This window comes from Oryctolagus cuniculus, chromosome 12 (assembly GCF_051225735.1).
Source record: "Oryctolagus cuniculus isolate XC-2025 breed Fujian yellow rabbit chromosome 12, ASM5122573v1, whole genome shotgun sequence".
Lineage (NCBI taxonomy): Eukaryota > Metazoa > Chordata > Mammalia > Lagomorpha > Leporidae > Oryctolagus > Oryctolagus cuniculus.
In genome coordinates, this window is record NC_142878.1 from 9,862,563 (window position 1) to 9,881,795 (window position 19,233).

The 19,233-nt window shown below is 45.8% G+C and overlaps 1 protein-coding gene across 3 annotated transcripts in view; it reads right to left on the minus strand.

Moving 5' to 3' along the window:
* Nucleotides 1-19,233, minus strand: part of CERS3 (ceramide synthase 3) — a 112,546-nt gene that overhangs the window by 69,040 nt on the left and 24,273 nt on the right. For all 3 annotated transcript variants that reach the window (XM_070053524.2, XM_070053523.2, XM_089311140.1), the window contains one exon: nucleotides 10,794-10,967. In XM_070053524.2, the coding sequence (XP_069909625.1) occupies nucleotides 10,794-10,966 (173 nt within the window). In that variant the 5' untranslated portion in view covers nucleotide 10,967. The remainder of the gene's footprint in view (nucleotides 1-10,793; nucleotides 10,968-19,233) is intronic.

The following is a 19,233-nucleotide window of genomic DNA, read 5'->3' on the forward strand; positions in this document are numbered from 1 at the left end:
TAAAGGGAAAGGCATTGGATCAATAAATGTCACTCCAAAACTGATAAAAACGATAATTCCTTAAATAAATAAAGTTCAGAAAACTAAAAGCGGGGCTGGCCCCAGGCCCCATCCCAACAAATTTTGGGGACCATGACATTTGTTCCTCAACAGAACAGCCTAAATCCATCAATTTCCCCCACGGAGCCATAGAGGGTAGTGCAGGACTGGACCTCAGTGCCACCTCCTATACAGTATTGACCCCTGAGATGGGCCCACAAGGCCTCCCTACTGGGATTTTTGGTCCTTTGCCAACTGGGATTTTTGGTCTCCTACTGGGCAGAAGTAGTATAACTATGAAAGGGTTACAGGTTTTTCCTGGAGTTATAAACACTGACTTTACTGTTGAGATAAAAATTATGACTCAAGCCAATAATGTAACTTTACCTCCAGGACAATGCATTGCTCACTTGATTCTGTTCCCCTTCTCTTCAATTGGTAGGTCTTTTTTAAATAAAAGAGAAAATAACGGTTTTGGATCTTCTAATGCTTATTGAATACAACCCATAACTAAGGACCAACCCAAATTTTTCTTAAAATTAAATAAAAAGTTATTCAGTGGTCTTTTAGATACTGGAGCTGGTGCCTCTGTTATTTCAGCAGCAAGCTGGCCCACAAATTGGAAAAAGAAAATTACCATAACTCAATTGCAAGGTATTGGTCGGAGTCAAAGATTAACACAAAGTTCCAAATTGCTGCAATGGGAGGATGAAGCAGGTAATGCTGGAGCCTGTCGCTCCTATATTTTGGCTGCATTACTTGTTAATCTCTGGAGACGTGATATTCTAACTCAAATGGGGGCTTTCATACATAGTCCAAGTAAGATTGTTACCATTAACATACTTCAACAAGGTCATTTGCCAGGTAAGGGTTTAGACAAACAACAAAGCATCACATCTCCAGTTACTTTAACTGTCAATCATGACCAGAGAGGCTTGGGTTTCCCTTGATGGCTACTGGTCAGCCTGTGCCCCATGCAAAAAATTAAATAAAATAAAAATCAGATAATCCCGTGTGGGTGGATCAGTGGCCTTTACTACAGGAAAAGATAACTGCTGCACAGATATTGGTGAAAGAACAATTAACAGCAGGACATATAGTTCCTTCTAATTCTCCTTGGAATAGTCCTATTTTTGTTATCAGAAAAAAATCTGGGAGATAGCGATCGCTTCCAGGCCTTAGGGCTGTTAATGCTACTGTGGAAATTATGGGGGCTTTATAACCAGGTTTACCATTGCCTACTGCAATTCCAAAGGACTCTTATATTGCAATAATAGATTTAGAAGATTATTTTTATACTATACCTTTACATCCAGAAGATTGTCCCCGATTTGCTTTCAGTGTTCCATCAGTAAATTTTAAAGAACCTATGCAAAGATGCCAATGGAGGATCTTACCTCAAAAAATGGCTAATAGCTCTACTTTGTGCCAACAATTCATTGATGCTGCTCTTCAAAATATTTACCAAAAATATAACAATTTATATATTATACACTATATAAATGATATTTTGATAGCTGGACCCGAGAAATTTTTGGTGATGCAATGTCTAACAGTAATGAAAGAGCAATCATCTGCTTTTGGTCTTATCATAGCCCCTAAAAAATACAACTTCAATATCCTTATCAATATCTAGGCTTCCAATTGTACCCATGAAAAATACTTCCACAAAAAGTCACCTTACAATTGGATTCTTTACAGACTTTAAATAAGTTTCAAAAACTTCTAGGGAATATTAATTTGCTTTCTGCACATCTCCACCTCACAACAGGAGACCTTAAACCTTTATTCAATATCCTAAAAGGAGGTCAAGCTTCTGTAATTTGTGATGGTCACCATACAGTTATTAACACCTCTTTTTCATCTTTACAGCTAGTTAAATTAGCTGCTGTTACACTTGCATTGCAGTCTACTTTGGATGTAGCGCTTAACACATATACCAATAGCAAATATGTGTTCCTATCAGTGCCTCAATTGGCCACTTGTTCATTCCTTCCTGGATCCTCAGCTGCTTCTCCTCTGTTTTCTCACATTTGCACTGTCATTCGACAGCATACCTGTCCTTTCTTTATAGGTCATATTCGAGCACATTCCAATCTTCCTGGACCATTAGTAGAGGGTAATCATTTGGCAGATTCTGCTCTATAAATATATTCTATTGATACAGCAACAAAAGATCATGTTTTACATCATTTAAATGCTCATACATTACACTTAAAACATAATATTACTCAAGAACAAGCTCGACAAATTGTAAAATTCTGTTCTACTTGCTCCATCCAGTTACCAGTACCTCACTTTCGAATTAATCCTCGTAATTTATTCCCCCAATCAACTATGGCAAATGGATATCACCCACTTCATGAAATTTGGTAAACAAAAATATATACATGTGTCCACTGATACTTGTTTTAAATTTATTTTTGCTTCCTTACATACAGGTAAAGCTACAAGACATGTTATTGCCCGTTGCTTACAAGCTTTTGCTTCTCTAGGAACTCCAAAGCAGATTAAAACGGATAATGGACCTGCTTATATTTCTGCCTCTTTCAGAAATTTTTGTGTAACTTTCTATCTCATGTTACTGACATTCCTTATAATCCTCAGGGTCAAGACATTATTATATATACACATCACACTTTAAAACAATATTTTAATGATATAAACAAAAGGGGGAGTTTAGGGTTCTTGCCCATTCTCCTAACAAATGGCTCTCACATGCTTTATTCATTTTAAATTTTTTCATATTGGATAAAGATGGTCGTCTTGCAGCTATTCAACAGTGGCATCCACAAACAGCTGGGGTAAGAACAATGGTAAAATGGAAGGATCCTATCACCAATCAATGGAATGGACCTGATCCAGTACTGGTATGGGACATGGGCTCTTAAGGGATGGGTATTTTTATGCAACCAATTTGCTTTTACATTGTTAGCCCCTAATGATTTTCACAACTGCTCATTGGGCCGTGTGGCCCCAATGCTAACATCTGTATTTCCAAAGGCACAACAGCGACGCTCATTACCTGAGAACTGTGATGATAATGTCATCTTAATTGGAGACCTGCTTTCACCATGGCTATGCAGCTAGTGGGAGTTCCTGGATTGGCTTATGGAAATAATTGTGGACTACGAAGGCTTACACGTTTGATGACCAAAACAATCAATCTTACTGCTACTGCGCTATCCAATATAGCTAAAAAATTGAATCAAGTTCATTCAGGAGTACTCTTAAACCGAGCAGCTATCAATTATTTGCTGTTAAAAGATCATGTAAGCTGTAAATCTGTTCCAGGGGAATGTTGTTTTAACATTACTAACAATGCCATATATAGAGTCTGTTATGGATAAACTTAAGAGTAAAATGCAACATGTGTTTATTACTAACCCACTAACATTTGAAGGGTTTCAATGGATTCATTGGTTATTAATGTGGGCTGGATTGTTACTGCTTTTCCTACTTTGTATGGGATGTTTTCCGTGTGTTCTGCAATTTGTGCTATCTTCGCTACAGTCTGTATGGACTGACATTCATCACTTAAAACTTTGTACCAAACCTCCTTTGTAATCAAAAATAATTAATATTTGGCTGTATGTTTCATCTCTCACCTAATGTTGGGCTAAAATGGTACTCAAAAATGGGTAAGGCACTCCACATCCTGTACCTACCTAAGACAGGGCTCAAGTTAAAGAATGGGTCACTATCGGTTGCTTGTGTGTCATGATACTACTGGGCCTTGCCTTCATAGCCAGATGGATCAGAGCCTTAGCACTCCGTCAGCAGAATACCAACTTGATAATACAACAGGCTATGCTGGCCACCTTGCGATCTCACCCCAATAAAGAAGTATGGCTTAGCATGATGGAGCGGTAGTCAAAGACGGGTAAACACTGATGGGCGCTCCTAGCAACCTAAGACAGAGGGTAGGACAGGCTTCCTATTACCTCCATGACGGGTAAGCAGGTAGCGCGCCATTGGGTACCTAAGACAGGCACGTTTCCATGCCATTTAAATAATAAAGAAGGGGGAGATGTGGGGCTCCATGGGATGCGCAGCCATGGAGCCCCCACGTCAAGGTCGGTCTGATAGCTGTTGCTGTGTCTTTATCACAAGGCGAATGTTGCTAGTTTCAGTTAGGGCAATGCTTTCCCACGGTCGGGACGTTCCAGAGGAGTTGAGAATGTGGTAAACAACAAGATGGCGCCGAACACCGCGCGGTGAGCCTGCCTGCTGCGTGACACCTCATCTGATTGGCCCGAGGACGCATGCACACTGCGTGAACAGACGACGGATTGGAGTGTTCCGTGCATGGACTTGAGCCCGCTTGCAATTGGCCAGATTTTGTATATAAGCTATGTGCTGAGGAAGGAGGGGGCTTTCCTGTCCACTCTCCTCCTTTCATTCTTTCACTGTCCCTGTTATTTTCCCATTAAAAGTCTGCTGAAGACCGATGAGCTGCGAACAGTGTCGTTCCTTTGCGGGCAAGGGAGCGGCAGGCACCAGTCTCCATTGAGGAGAGGAGCTCAGTTGAGCAGAATAAACCTCCCTTCTGATTAAAAAAAAGAGAGAGGCAGAGAAGATTTATCACATCAAACCTGGGTGTGTCATCTTAGGCACGCCCTTAACACTAGAGAACTGAATGGAGCTCTCTGGCCACACCCACTACAAGTCTCCAGAGATTCACTGAAAGCAGACATTCCACTTATCTACAGAGTCATAGTACAATGATATGAAAGCCAGCACAGCATGTGTGCGCATGTGCATGCACGCATTCGAGGGAGGGGGAGGGAGGGTGGGAGAGAGTGAAAGAGGGGGAGAGAGGAGGAAGAAGAAGGAAGGAGGAAGGAGGAAGAAGAAAGGAGAGGAGAGGAGAGGGGAGGGGAGGGGAGGAGAGGGGAGGGGAGGGGAGGGAGGAGGAAGAAGAAGGAACAAGAAGGAAAGGAAGAAGGAAGCAGAAGGAAGGAGGAAGGAGGAAGAAGAAAGGAGAGGAGAGGAGAGGAGAGGAGAGGGAAGGGGAGGGAAGGGGAGGGGAGGGGAGGGGAGGGAAGGGGAGAGAGGAGGAAGAAGAAGAAACAAGAAGGAAAGGAAGAAGGAAGCAGAAGGAAGGAGGAAGAAGAAAGGAGAGGAGAGGAGAGGAGAGGGGAGGGGAGAGGAGAGGAGAGGAAAGGAGGGGAGAGGAAAGGAGGGGAGGGGAGGGGAGAGGAAAGGAGGGGAGAGGAAAGGAGGGGAGGGGAGGAGAGGAGAGGAGAGGAGGGGAGGGGAGGGAAGAGGAGAGGAGAGGAGAGGAAAGGAGGGGAGCAGAGGGGAGAGGAGAGGAGGGGAGGGGAGGGGAGAGGAGAGGAGGGGAGGGGAGGGGAGGGGAGAGGAAGGAAGGGGAGGGGAGGGGAGAGAAGAGGAGAGGAGAGGAGAAGAGAAGTAACCAACCAGTATCTCCACAAATGTCAAACAACAAATGCACCAATCCAAGAAACAAGAATAAGGAAGACAACATCATGCCCCTGAAAGCACATGACACTTCAATACTAGATTGTGAAGATGAGGAGACAGAAGAAATGCAAGAAATGGAATTCAAAAAATTGATCATAAGATTACATAGAGGTAATCAGAAGCAAATGCACAAGCTACTGAAATCCATACAGGACATGAAAGAAAGTTTCTCCCATGAAACTGAGATCTTAGAGACATTAAAGAATGAAGAAAGTGTTAAGAGACAAAGAAGGGCACTACATAATGATTAAGGGATCAATTCAACAGAAGATGTAACGATTATAAACATTTATGCATTTAATTGCAGGCACCTGGCTATTTAAAAGAAATGTTATGTAGAAGTGAAACTGACACTTTGGGAAGCAATGACTTGATCTTCCTTGTCCTGACTGTCAAGGAACAGCTTATTATTTTATTTTTTACTATTTTCTTTTTCTACTTAATACCATTGGTTGAACTCTTTACTTACTTTAACACAGTAAAGAACATAAAGACATTAAAGAATGAAGAATTCAACAGAACAAATAAAAAATGCAGTGGAGGGCCTTATCAACAGAATCGGTGAAGCAGAAGAAAGAATATCTGACTTAGAAGACAAAGCACAGGAAAGTATACAGGCAAACCAAAGACAAGAAGAGGAAATTAGAAAACTAAAAAACACTGTTGGGAATCTACAGTATTTTATTTAAAAAAAAAAAACAAACATGTGGGATCTAGGAGTTCCTGAAGGCATGGAGAAAGAAAGGATTATAAGGACTTTTTAATGAAATAACAGCAGAAAACTTCTCTGCTTTGGAGAAAGAAAGGGACATCCAAGTACAGGAAGCACACAGAATTCCTAATAGATACGACCAGGAAAGATCTTCACCATGACACATTGTAAGCAAACTCACCACAGTGAAACATAAAGAGAAGATTCTAAAATGTGCATGAGAGAAACACCAGATTAGTTTCTTTCTTTTTTTTTTTTTTTTTTTGACAGGCAGAGTGGACAGTGAGAGAGAGAGACAGAGAGAAAGGTCTTCCTTTGCCATTGGTTCACCCTCCAATGGCTGCCGCGGCCGGCGCACTGCACTGATCCAAAGCCAGGAGCCAGGTGCTTCTCCTGGTCTCCCATGGGGTGCCGGGCCCAGGCACTTGGGCCATCCTCCACTGCATTCCCAGGCCATAGCAGAGAGCTGGACTGGAAAAGGAGCAACCGGGACAGAATCCAGCGCCCCGACTGGGACTAGAACCCAGCATGCTGGCACCGCAGGCAGAGGATTAGCCAAGTGAGCCGCAGCGCCGGCCACCAGATTACTTTCAAAGGATCTCCAATTAGATTCACAGTGGATTTCTCATCAGACACTCCACAGGCTAGGAAAGAATTGTGTGATACAGTCCAAGTCTTAAGAGAAAAAAACTGGCATCCCAGAATATTATACCCTGCAAAGTCTTATTTGTGAATGAAGGTGAAATAAAAACCTTCCATAACAAACAGAAATTGAAAAAATTTGTTACCACCTGTCCAGCCCTACAAAAGATGCTTAAGGGTGTGTTGCACACGGAAACACAGAAACATGGGCATCACTACAAAAGAAGGTAAAGGAAGAAAATCTCTCAGTAAAAGATCAAAGAAAATTCAAAGTAAAAATGAGGAACATTTTTGGAAAAATGGCAGGGCAAAGTCATCACTTATCAATAGTCACCTTGAATGTAATTGGCCTCAGATTCCCAGTTAAAAGACACAGAGCAGCTGAATGGATTAAAAAACAAAACCCATTTATTTGCCGCCTAGAAGAAACACATCTCACCAACAAAGATGCACACAAACTGAAAGTGAAAGGTTGGAAAGGATATTCCATGCCAACAGAAACCAAACAAGAGCTGGTGTAGCCATCTTAGTTTCAAACTATCAAACAAAATAGACTTTAACACAGAAACTGTTAAAAGAGACAAAGAAGGGCACTACATAATGATTAAGGGATCAATTCAACAGAAGATGTAACGATTATAAACATTTATGCATTTAATTGCAGGCACCTGGCTATTTAAAAGAAATGTTATGTAGAAGTGAAACTGACACTATGCGAAGCAATGACTTGATCTTCCTTGTCCTGACTGCCGAGGAACAGCTTATTATTTTATTTTTTACTATTTTCTTTTTCTACTTAATACCATTGGTTGAACTCTTTACTTACTTTAACACAGAACTATTCATAGGTGTTTAAATCCAACCGAAGGGATATCGCTGTGGCTCACTTGGCTAATCCTCCGCCTGCGGCGCCGGCATCCCATATGGGCGCCAGGTTCTAGTCCCGGTCGCTCCTCCTCCAGTCCAGCTCTCTGCTGTGACCCGGGAAGGCAGTGGAGGATGGCCCAGGTGATTGGGCACCTGCACCTGCATGGGAGACCAGGAAGAAGCACCTGGCTCCTGGCTTCGGATTGGCGCAGCATCGGCCGTAGCAGCCATTTGTGGGGTGAACCAACGGAAGGAAGACGTTTCTCTCTGTCTCTCTCTCCCTCACTGTCTAACTCTACCTGTCAAATAAGTAAAATAATAATAATACTAATGATAAATCCAACTGAAAATTGATCCCAGTAAAAAATAAGAATGGGAGTAAGAGTGGGAGGAGATATACAGTTCCCACAACTTACCCCTAAGGGTAAAGCTAAAGACTTGCCATGGGACTCCAAATCCCATAAAGCTGGGTGGTACTAATTTCAAAATCTTACTAGTTAAAGTGATCATTTTAAGTGTGTAATTGATCATACAGATAGGAATAAGTGTCAAAGGGATCACATAAATAAGACCAAGTGTCTGGTAATAACAGTAGATAGAATTAAAAAGGAGAGAATGATCCAACATGGGCAGCAGGTCACGCAGCAGACCCAGAGTGACAAATGCCCTAAACAGTGCTCTGGCCTCAGAATCAGCCCTTAAGACATTTGGATCTGGCTAAAAAGCCCATGAGAACATTCAGGCATGGAAAGCCAAGACTCTGTGGAAAAAAAAAAAAAAAAAAGCAACCCTCCATGAAGGATCTCTGTGAGTGTGAACCAGTGGAAAAAAAGGGGCCATCAAAGAAGGAGGTACATTTCTGTGAAGGGAGGAGAGAACTTCCACTTTGATTATGGCCTTGTCTAAATAAGGTTAAATAAGGTCAGAGTTTGTGAACTCAAGAGGCTTCCATAGCCTTGGCAGCACATGACAAGAGCCTCGGGTGATCATTGGCATCATAAATAAGAGCGTCAATTGTTAAATCAACAACAGGAGTCACTGTGCACTTGTTTCCCATGTAGGACCTTTGTCCTTAATGAGTTGTACTATGAGAATTAATAGTAAAACTTGTCTTCAAACAATACTTTATACTTTGTCTGTGTGGGTGTAAACTATTGAAACCTGTATGTAGTGCCAGGTTCTAGGAGTAGAACCTGTATGCATATATAAAGATAACTGAAAATGAATCTTAATGAAGAATGGGATGGGAGAGGGAGTAGGAAGTGGGACAGGAGTGGGGGTGGGAGGGCAGATATGGGGGAAGAACTGATATATTCCTAAAGCTGTGCCTATGAAATATATATTCATTAAATAAAAGCTTGCTAAAAAATACTAATTGTGTGACCTTGACCACCTGCAGACTGAGGTCACACCACTTGTGGCCTATCATTATACTACAAATTCCTATTTAAATGCAAGGTAAAAGTGATTTTTTAATGATATGAGTGGTTCAATTTACCATAAATTATATAGAAGCCCTGGAAAATAGACTCAGACTTCAAACAGTGTGAGTTCTCTCCCACAGTAAGGGGTCTTTCCGTCTGCTGCACTAAAAGGGATATGAGGCAAGGAGGGTGCCACACAGTTCTCTGTGGCCTCACAGAATGGAAAAAGCTAAGGGTGAGTTACTGGAGTTAAAATTATAATGTGATAGGAAAAAAAATACAGACCCTACTTGATCCCTTGATAAAAAGTGACAATGGTCCTGGTACTAAAAGAGGATGAAATTTCTTCCTGATTGTTCTAGACTAAGGCATAACAAGTTTGCTGCTTTGGCAACCGAAAGCACCTCCTGGCTCACCATCCGGACCAAATTCTGAAAAACAGAGCTGCCCACCAAGAAGTAGAAAATCTGTAACAGAGCAAGTAATGAGCCTAGACACCAAACTCAAAGACCACCAGAAGCAAGGCAAGGAAAGCGAGTATTACAGGATAGCAAAGAGGAGTACACTAATTCTGAAGTACAGTAGCAAACTACCCTATTTACCCACGCATTCTTTGACAGACTCAAATATGCGAGGAAAAGTAGAATTAACTGTTAAAAGGGAAGTAACATTTCCAAAAGTCCTCAGCAAGGGCTGAGTGGTATCCGGAGGCTCCCTCTCCCTCCCAAAAGCAATCGCACACTGTTGGCCCAAGTGAAGTTGTTATTTGCAGAAAAACCTTTTGCACAGTCCATGAAACAGAGCTGGACAAACTAACTCCCGAGATAAGGACCCTGCAAACGGTTACAAACATATGATCTGCATTATGGTTCTTCTTGGACAAAATGATCTTTATCGGATTTTGTCTTAAGTTTCTCCAACTCTTGACATTTGAATATTCTTTTTGCTCCAAATGAATTCATGTGCTAGTAACAGCTTTTTGAAATAGAGACAGCTATAGAGATTATAGACGAATATTCATCTCCTGTTATTGTAACACCAGTCTAATTTTAATAAAAAGGCTAGAAGTCAAATCTACTTAAATTGAATCAAGAAAAAAGAAGTTCACTTTTTCTAGGAAAGCAAATTGATTTTTTTCCTTTTATTTCCTTATGCTTTGTAATGAAGGCAGTTATAAAACCTTTAAATAAATCTTCAAAGTGAACTATGTTATACAGTAATATTTGGCCTGGCTCTCATGAGCCATGTTTGCTATTTTACAGGCATTCTAGAATGAGAATGCGTCCTCAGGTCAGACATTCTTCTAATGCTGCCTTTCTGGGAACAGAGAGGGCAAACTGGGTGCCCGTGTTGTCAACACAAAACGCTCGTCTCAGTTTTCTAAAACTGAAGCACTCAATGGTTTCTGTGTTTCTCACTTTTTCTTATTTGGCCTCTAGACTGCATCTGGGGTGCCTCTGATCATGTGAATCCCCCAAGAATCTGAAGCCCATCAGTCTATCAGTGGCAACCACTGAACAACAGAGTCTTAAGAACCTCAACAAGTCTAAGACCTGTGAGTTGCCTGTTAAATGGGAGCAACACGGGGGTCTGGGGAGGGAAAATACACGACCACTACTTACTTTTCAAAGAAATATCTGATGACCAGCAGGAGAAAAGCACAGGGAATCGTCATATATAAGTGGTAAGGTTTGGCAAAGACAAGTCCGTTGTGATCGTCGAGATCTGACCACTTCATTTTTGGAGGAAGCCAGAATCGTTCCAACCAGAACCATTCTTTGAGTGTCTGAAACATTCTAGAGAAACAGAGAAACACGTTAGACTCATACAACAAACACTCAAAATTGAGATAACAGTGAGCAGCTTCACCCAAAATACCTAACTTCAGCTAAAATACATGAAATTAAGGCAAACATGGAGCTCTATTTTTTAAGTAGGTTTCATGGCCCTTCATTGTATCAAACATGAATTGCTCTTCAAATGCTATCCGAGCAATTTTGGCGATGGCACAGCACATGGAAGTTTAACTCGCCGCTGTGCACAGTTTCAGCAGAACGTATGTGAGCATTGTGGGCGTATTTTCCTATTACAAGGCATAAAGGTTAACAATAGGTCTACAATTCCAACATGCCACAAGTCAGCCTTCTGAAAGCTCCCAGTATATACAAATCTTCACCAGGACCCCAGCCACGTCCTAGGAGACAAAGGACAGGCACGTCCAGATTCATCTTACAGCAAAGAGTTCAAAGTAGCCCAGGTCAATAAATGCTTAGGGAGATCTTATTTGTGTAGCACTGTGTGAGGCATTGAGGACACAGAGATTAACACGACAGAGCTCCAACCGTGACAGCCGGAGAGTCTCAGGGGCACATCAGCCTTGAACAGATAACTCCGATGCTTTTTCAAAAACAGTCCAATAAAAGGGGGCCGGCACCATGGCGCAGTAGGCTAATCCTCCACCTGCGGTGCCAGCATCCCATGTGGGTGCCAGTTCTAGTCCTGGCTGCTTCTCTTCCAATCCATTTCTCTGCTGTGGCCTGGGAAAGCAGTAGAAGATGGCCCAAGTCCTTGGGCCCCTGCACCCAGGTGGGAGACCAGGAGGAAGCACCTGGCTCCTGGCTTCAGATCAGCGCAGCTCCAGCCATTGCGGCCATTTGGGGACTGAACCAACATAGGGAAGACTTTTCTCTCTGTCTCTCCCTCTCACTGTCTGTAACTCTACCTCTCAAATAAATAAATAAAATCTTTTTTAAAAAAGTCCAATAAAAAAGGTAAATGCAGGGTGATGCTGGGACAAAGTGATGGCAGTGAGCCCAGCCAGGAAGCATCAGGGAAAGACAACTGGAGCAGATGGCCCTGGAGATGCCTTGAACAATACGTGAAGTACAGAGGGGAAGGCAGAGAAATCGGGAGGAGGGAATGGCAGTTTTAAAGAGAGAAAGCACTCGGTATGCAAGTTTGCAGAGCACAGGATAGCCTGGAATTAGACAGCACCTCTCAGCACCTCTCAAGGTGGTGTAGGCTGTGTTCATTTTGATTCTGCATTCTGACCTTGAGATGGCCTGGTTTTATCTTCTAGCATTTAATCAGAAAAAAGAGTCCAAATGGTGTCATGTTTGTAACAGGGCAGTCAAAATAACTCTATCAATACCTCCTTGCTTCAGAAATAAGACACATATGGAAAACGGGCAGCCCCGGTGCTGCCACAGTGACAGACGCGAGGTGTGGAATGCCGCTCTGTGGGGACTTGCCTAGGCAGCCCTGGTCTACTGTCCTGACATGAGTACTCATAGCTCCTCCTTTCCGAATGCTTCAGTCTGGACAGTAAAACACAAGGCGCTGAGGAGGGCAGGGCAGGGTCGCAGAGGGCTTGCACGTCCTGCCAGGACCTGGGACTGTCACTAGTGGACCTGCTGGGGAGGAACACAGTGGACAGGTAGTTCAGCAAGGTACTTTGGCAGCCAGGCCTTGTACAAGCCCACATGGTATCCTCACGCCAGTTAGAGGGGTATCCCTCCAGGCAGACACAGTTCTTCAGTGCAGTGGAAATGATTTGGGGAATAGACAGGGAGTTAGGGGAAATGAACTGGAAGGTTTCTGTCTTTTGGTCTCGCACTTCAACCCCACCCCTTACATGCCAATCCAATACGCCCACTTTCCCATAATGCACCTGTGTCTCCGGGACTGGGCAGGAGGAAACACCATGATGAACCCATACAAGCTAAACTCTGAGTGGAGACACAAAGACACTCCCAGAGGACCTCACAGGCACTGAACCCTACCCAGCTGTGCTGCATCTGTACATGCAGTTAGGGTACCGCCCTGCTCCACAGAGGGGACTGCTGAATGCGGAGGGTGCCTATTTGGACCGCCCTTCTTTTGCCTGCTGCCACGCTTTCTCCTTGTGGAAAGTTCTCAGGCCTCTCACAGCGACTCCCTCTCCTCACTGGGTTGCTTCGCCTCCTGCCTGAGTGTCTGCCCACTCTCCCCTTTCCAATAAATCCTGCTCTCATCTATGCACCTGACTAATGTCTCGCCTTTGAATTCGTATCTCACATGGGGCAAGGACTTGGAATAAGCGCTGGGAAACACATTCCTGCAACGGAATGAGAGCAGGATTTCATCCCACACGTGCCGGCCTCCGTCCCAACCCCTCTCCCGCCCCAGGCTCACACACGGCAGCTCAGCTGGCAGTGGTGTGGACATGTTCCCGGACAGGAGAGCCTGGAGTGGAATCAGGGGCTGAGAGCAATAGGTAGATGCAGTCGGGAAGGGGAAGGCTGGTGTCAGAACAGTGGGGACTGAAGCTGCTGCTAACAGCGTGGTTCATGGGATCCAAACTGGAAAAGAATTAAAGGGGGGCTAGAGAGTGAGACGAGGAGGAAAAAGAAAGTCAAGGGGCAGAGGTCAAAGGACCAGTGTGGCAGGCATGAGACGAGGCCCAGAGGGAGGGAGACAGCTCCAGCCACGGGGCCGCAGAGCCAGCCTTCTGGCTTCAGACGCGAGGAGGGGACCCAGCTGCAGACCACAGCCTTCAGAAAAACCCACACCACACCAAGGACTGAACCCTGGGAAGGGAACTCCCTCCTCGTCTCGCCTCTTACCCACTGTTCCGGGAAGTGCTCATCCGGCAGCCCCGGCCAGTCTCACCTGCACCTGCAAACTGTGTCCCTGGAAGCAGGCTGCCTTCCTCAGGGAGTGTGGCTCTACCCTACCTCCTACTTAGAGGGGAAGTTTCACTTACACTGTTGCAAAATTGGGCCAAGACTTGAAGATGATCAGCAAACTCTTTCTCTTGGGCTTTGGGCTACAGAAGGGAAAGGGAAGCTCACAACTGAGTTGGGACTGACTGGATGTGGACCAGGGAAGAGCAGGAGCTGAGCGTGGTGTCCAGACGCAGGGATTAACAAGTGTCAGCAGCCCATGTGGTAAGGCAAGGAGGAGTCCAGCCCGGTCACCTGGCCATCTGACACAACTGACCGAAACAGGAAATTAGAGAGGTCCATTTAATTTCTCACACCCATGTATAGCTCAGGACAAGAGCAGGCACACGTCTTTGACTCAAACTCCAACTGAAATCCAGCGTTCCTACAGGTCTTAGAAACCAGCCCAGGCCTAAGTTCCCCAACTGCATCAGAACTAAGCCCAAAGCTCAGGCAGAGATATCTTTCCCTAGAGCTTTGCCTCAGCACAGTCATTACCTTACTGGCCGCAAATTCAAAGGACAAGGACTCAGGGAATAAATTGCAAATGGTAGAGAGTGAGTTTCATTTTGTTTTTCTAATATTGTTACAATAATGGGTATACATTTCTTTTACTCTTTTTTTTTTTTTTTTGACAGGCAGAGTGGACAGTGAGAGAGAGAGACAGAGAGAAAGGTCTTCCTTTTGCCGTTGGTTCACCCTCCAATGGCCGCCGCGGCCGGCGCGCTGCGGCATTTCTTTTACTCTTAAAACACAACTGAAAGCAGTATGAATTATTTTGTCCAGTGTGAAGTACAACTAACCCAATAGTTTATATTGGCAATGTAAGAGTCGCCACCCTAAATAATTCCTTGTGCATTCTATGCAAGCGATGAATCAAGAGCTATTTAAATCATGTAACTTTAATTCTCAACAGCCAAACTCACTGAAAGAGAATAAGAAAGCAAGCCGGCCGGCGTTTCTTCTCCAGATGAAATGGGCCGGCGCTCTCCTCTAGTCCTCCATGCATTCAGTGTGCTAGTGACCAAGAGACTCCTTCCCTCTGGACCCCACAGCCTGTGCTCACCACGGCCAGAACCTCTGGCCGCCTTCAGCGTCCTCCGTCCCTGAGCCAGGCGCACAGGAGGGGCCTTGTCGGAGGTTTCCCAGCGCCCAGCCCTCACGGGGGGCAGGGGAAGCCAGCCCCGGGCACGGAGTTGGCACGATGCCTTTCTCGTGGTGAAGGCCAAGGCGCTCAATCTTCACCTGCAGCATCGCCAGCAGGATGCTCGTCTCAGGACTTGTGATCTGGAGAAGAGAGGGTTTTTCAGCGGCAGCCGGCGCGGGCCGGGGCAGCTACCGCCGGGAAGCAGTCGTGGTCCCTCCGCGTTCTGGTCTCCTGGGTTGCCTGGCTCTAGCTGTCATCGCAGTCTGACCCACTGGCCTTCCGTCAGTGCTGTCAGTCGCCGCTAACGCAGTCCTTCGTCTAAGACACCGAGGAGGCAGAGCTGGATTCCCCCGCCCACAGCAGGAACCCCGGCAGAGAACCCCGTGCCTTCCACGGCCGCTCCCGCAGGGAGGCTGAGGCCCCGCTCAGCTGCCTGGCCAGAAGCGGCTCCTAGCAGGCCTTCCTCTGAAGCTTCAACCGCCTGCATTTCGGGAGGAGGGGCGGGCAGACTGGCATTTGCTTCTGGCTTCCCTGATAACCTTAAAAAGACGCTCGGGGGCTGGTGCTGTGGTGTAGCAGGTAAAGCCGCCGCCTGCAGTGCTGCCATTCCATATGGGTACCGGTTTGAGTCCTGGCTGCTCCATTTCCGATCCAACTCTTTGCTGTGGCCTGGGAAAGCAGTAGAAGATGGCTCAAGTCCTTGGGCCCCTGCACCCATGTGGGAGACGCGGAAAAAGCTCCTGGCTCCTGGCTTCAGATCAGCGCAGCTCCAGCCATTGTGGCCAACTGGGGAGTGAACCAGTGGATGGAAGACCTCTCTCTCTCCCTCTCTGTCTCTCCTCTCTGTATAACTCTTTCAAATAAATAAATAAATCTTAAAAAATAAAAAAGATGCTTGGGAGATGATGACACACATGAGGGAACTTCAAGAAGTTTGTGGAAAATGGAATTACAAGAAAGTTTTATTGCAAAATATTTTTTAAATTCATGCTTTTTGTTCATGACATGCCTTTTCCATGAATTTTTTGAAGACCCCTTCATATTACCTACCCAGTGGGAAAAGACGATACATTTATTGGGAACTAGGACTGCGATATCTCAACAATATCCAAAAAGGAAAGTTACAAAATATTGAAAAGATACCAGTTGTTCTTAAACACACACACACATACACACAACACACACTCCACAGTTACTGCTGTGAGAAGTTCCCAAGCCTTCACAACAAGGACAGACTCCCTCACTTCCTGGGCGGCCTCAGAAACCGGCTGACCCTCGCTAAACTGGGTGACCTTCAGTCACACTCACCCTCACTAAACTGGGTGACCTTCAGTCACGCTCTCCCTCACTAAGCTGGGTGACCTTCAGTCACACTGACCCTCACTAAACTGGGTGACCTTCAGTCACGCTCTCGGCTCCACCCGGGTCTCTGCTGCCGACTCGGCGGAGCAGGTGCCGACGCTCTCCTGAACGCAGAGGTGCTCGTAGGTTTCCCTCGGTCACTCCCAGGCCCTTTCTTTCTCTCTTTGGATTCGCATCCCTTGTACATTCTTAGAGAACTGTGATTTTTATTTATGTAAAATACCTAGACGAATTATCAATTTTTGTTTATATTCGAGCAGCTGACGCTATTTTTTAAAATGAGAAGTCTCTGCAACAAAAAGTCTCTTCAGTCACTCCTCTGTACTCGGGTGGCAGCATTAGGACCCCCTCCCCCCATGCTTCCCCAGCTGTCAAGCGCACGCAGGCGACCAGCTAGCTGACGTTCGGCCCACTGTCTTCTGGCCTCGCAGGGAAAGAACCCGACAGGGTGAGTGAATGAAGCCTGCTGAGCCACGTCCCCAGATGGACAGCACTCAGTGTGACCGCAGGACTGAAGAAATAAAGCCACCTGGGCACCAGCTTGTCGCTATTTAAGGCAACACTCTTATTAAGTAAGAACTCCTCGTCGAGTTCAGCTTCTCGTAACAGTAAAGTCCCCAGCAGCAGAGGGGCTATCCGCAGAGAACACGCTCTCAGATAAAGGAGGGTGACAGTAAGTATCTGGACAGGACACAAAGTCTCAAAGCGAGGGCTGTAACAGAACTGGGCTGCTAGGAAGACAAGACAAATGGAAGCAAAGCGATAAAATCAAACGTGGCCCTGAACCAGCAGCCCAGCCTCTGAGCGCGGATGACAGCTGTGGGGTGGGTGGGGTGACCAGCGAGATGACAGCTGGGCCAGGGTTCTCTGGTGAACAGTAGCTGGCTTTGCAAGAACAAGGACCTGGTCTGTCCTGCTCACTGTTGGCCACCCATAGCTTGCCACGTAGCGGACACTCGATAATCATTTTCGGAGTGAATGGAGAGAAAGCTTACTGAGGCTACCAGGAATTTCTGAATAATCAAGATTGATTATCTACAAATAACTTCATTTTTATTAGCTGCAAAACAATCCTTAAAATTTGGTTCGAGGGTCAGGCAAACATGTTTGTCTACATTTAGTTTGTTCATGTTTTCTTCAGAACTAACTATAAACTCAGCCTAAAAAACTGGTTTTGCCTTTAAGGCAAAGCCGAAGGGAACACAAGCACCTGCTGCCGCCCGTGCGCAGCGTTAACAACGGGGCCAACTGCAAACTCCAGTCCTCAGAGCAGGTCAAATTCTCCCTTTGCAGGTGACAGGAAATTTAACCCTGAAATACACTGCGATCACGTTAGTGTTTTAAAGACCCTGTAAACGCCTGCACTTACAGCTGTAAGAAACTGAAGAGAAAAAGAAAAAAATTCTCACATTTTCTATAGAGAAGCAATAAGCTTACAAGACAAAAAGCAATTTGAAGCAATTCTCCCACGCTTGATTGTACAATTATATCAAGTTAAAGCCCCGAGGAAGCCCAGGAGAGACTCAGAGACTCAGCAGGGCATTAGTAACACAAGCATGGTGTCAGCCCACGGACCTCATCAAAGGGCACCGGATGCCTCAGAGAATCTGCTCATTCTGCCTCTCAGTTCCAGACCCCCCCCCCCACCCCGGGCTGCCTGCCACGGGAGACAGCATCTCCCAGCCTCCCTGTACCCAAACATGGCCACACAGTCAAAGACGCAGGAGTGGAACTGATTTCACGAATCCCCCTGAGGACTAGGCTGCAGGTCCTGGTTCCTCCCCTTCGTGATGGCTAGAGATGAGGATGACAAGATGGGGCAGGCGGCTCCTCAGCGCTGGCCCACTGATGCCTGGACTGTTAATGTGCAAGAGAAACACAATTCTGCCCTGCCCAAGTCCTTGAATTTTGAGTTCTCTTTGTTGTCACAGCTTAAACTGCAATGCTGACAGAGACTACTATGCAGGAGACATAAACAACAGCTGTATTATATGTTGTTCCAGGTATTACAAAATCTGGAGACGTCTGCTCGTCCAAAAATAAAAAAGCGTCATGGGGGCCAGCGCTGTGGTGTAGCAGGTAAAGCCGCCGCCTGCAGTGCAGGCATCCCATATGGGTGCTGGTTAGAGACCCAGCTGCTCCACTTCCGATCCAGCTCCCTGCTATGGCCTGTGAAAGCAGTGGAAGATGGCCCAAGTCCTTGGGCCCCTGCACCTGCATGGGAGACCCAGAAGAAGCTCCTGGCTTCGGATCAGCGCAGCTCCAGCAGCTGCAGCCAACTGGGGAGTGAACCAGTGGATGGAAGACCCCTCCCTCCCTCTCTCTCCCCTCTCCCTCTCCCTGTCCCTCTCATTCTCTCTCTGTGTAACTCTGACTTTCAAATAAATATATAAAATAAATCTTTAAAAAAAGTCATGAAGAGAATGAAAAGGCAAGCCACAGCCTGGGAGAGAATACTCAAAGCATCCACAACCAAAGGGCTCGCATCTAGAACACAGAAAGAATTCCTGAAACAGCCAAGGATGAATCAGAGTCGGCTTAGGGAGCTGGGTTTCCATCGACACGGGAGCCCCGGGGGGATACCACTAGAGGAAAGGGTTCTGCTTCCTTGCCCTGGAGAGCTGGCTCACCGCCAAGGGCTCCCGTGGCCCCCTGCAGTGGCAGAGTCCAGCACCCCGAGTAAGACACCCCCGATCAGCTCTCCTCACACCCGCGAGGTCAGATTCATGCCAAGTCCCAGAGGGCTGCACCTGCGCCCTGGCACCCCTCCCTCAGGTGCTCACTCTGCCGGGGTGGTGACATTCCTGTTTTCTTTAGAATTCTTCTCGCTAGCCAGGCCCTCGCTCCTTC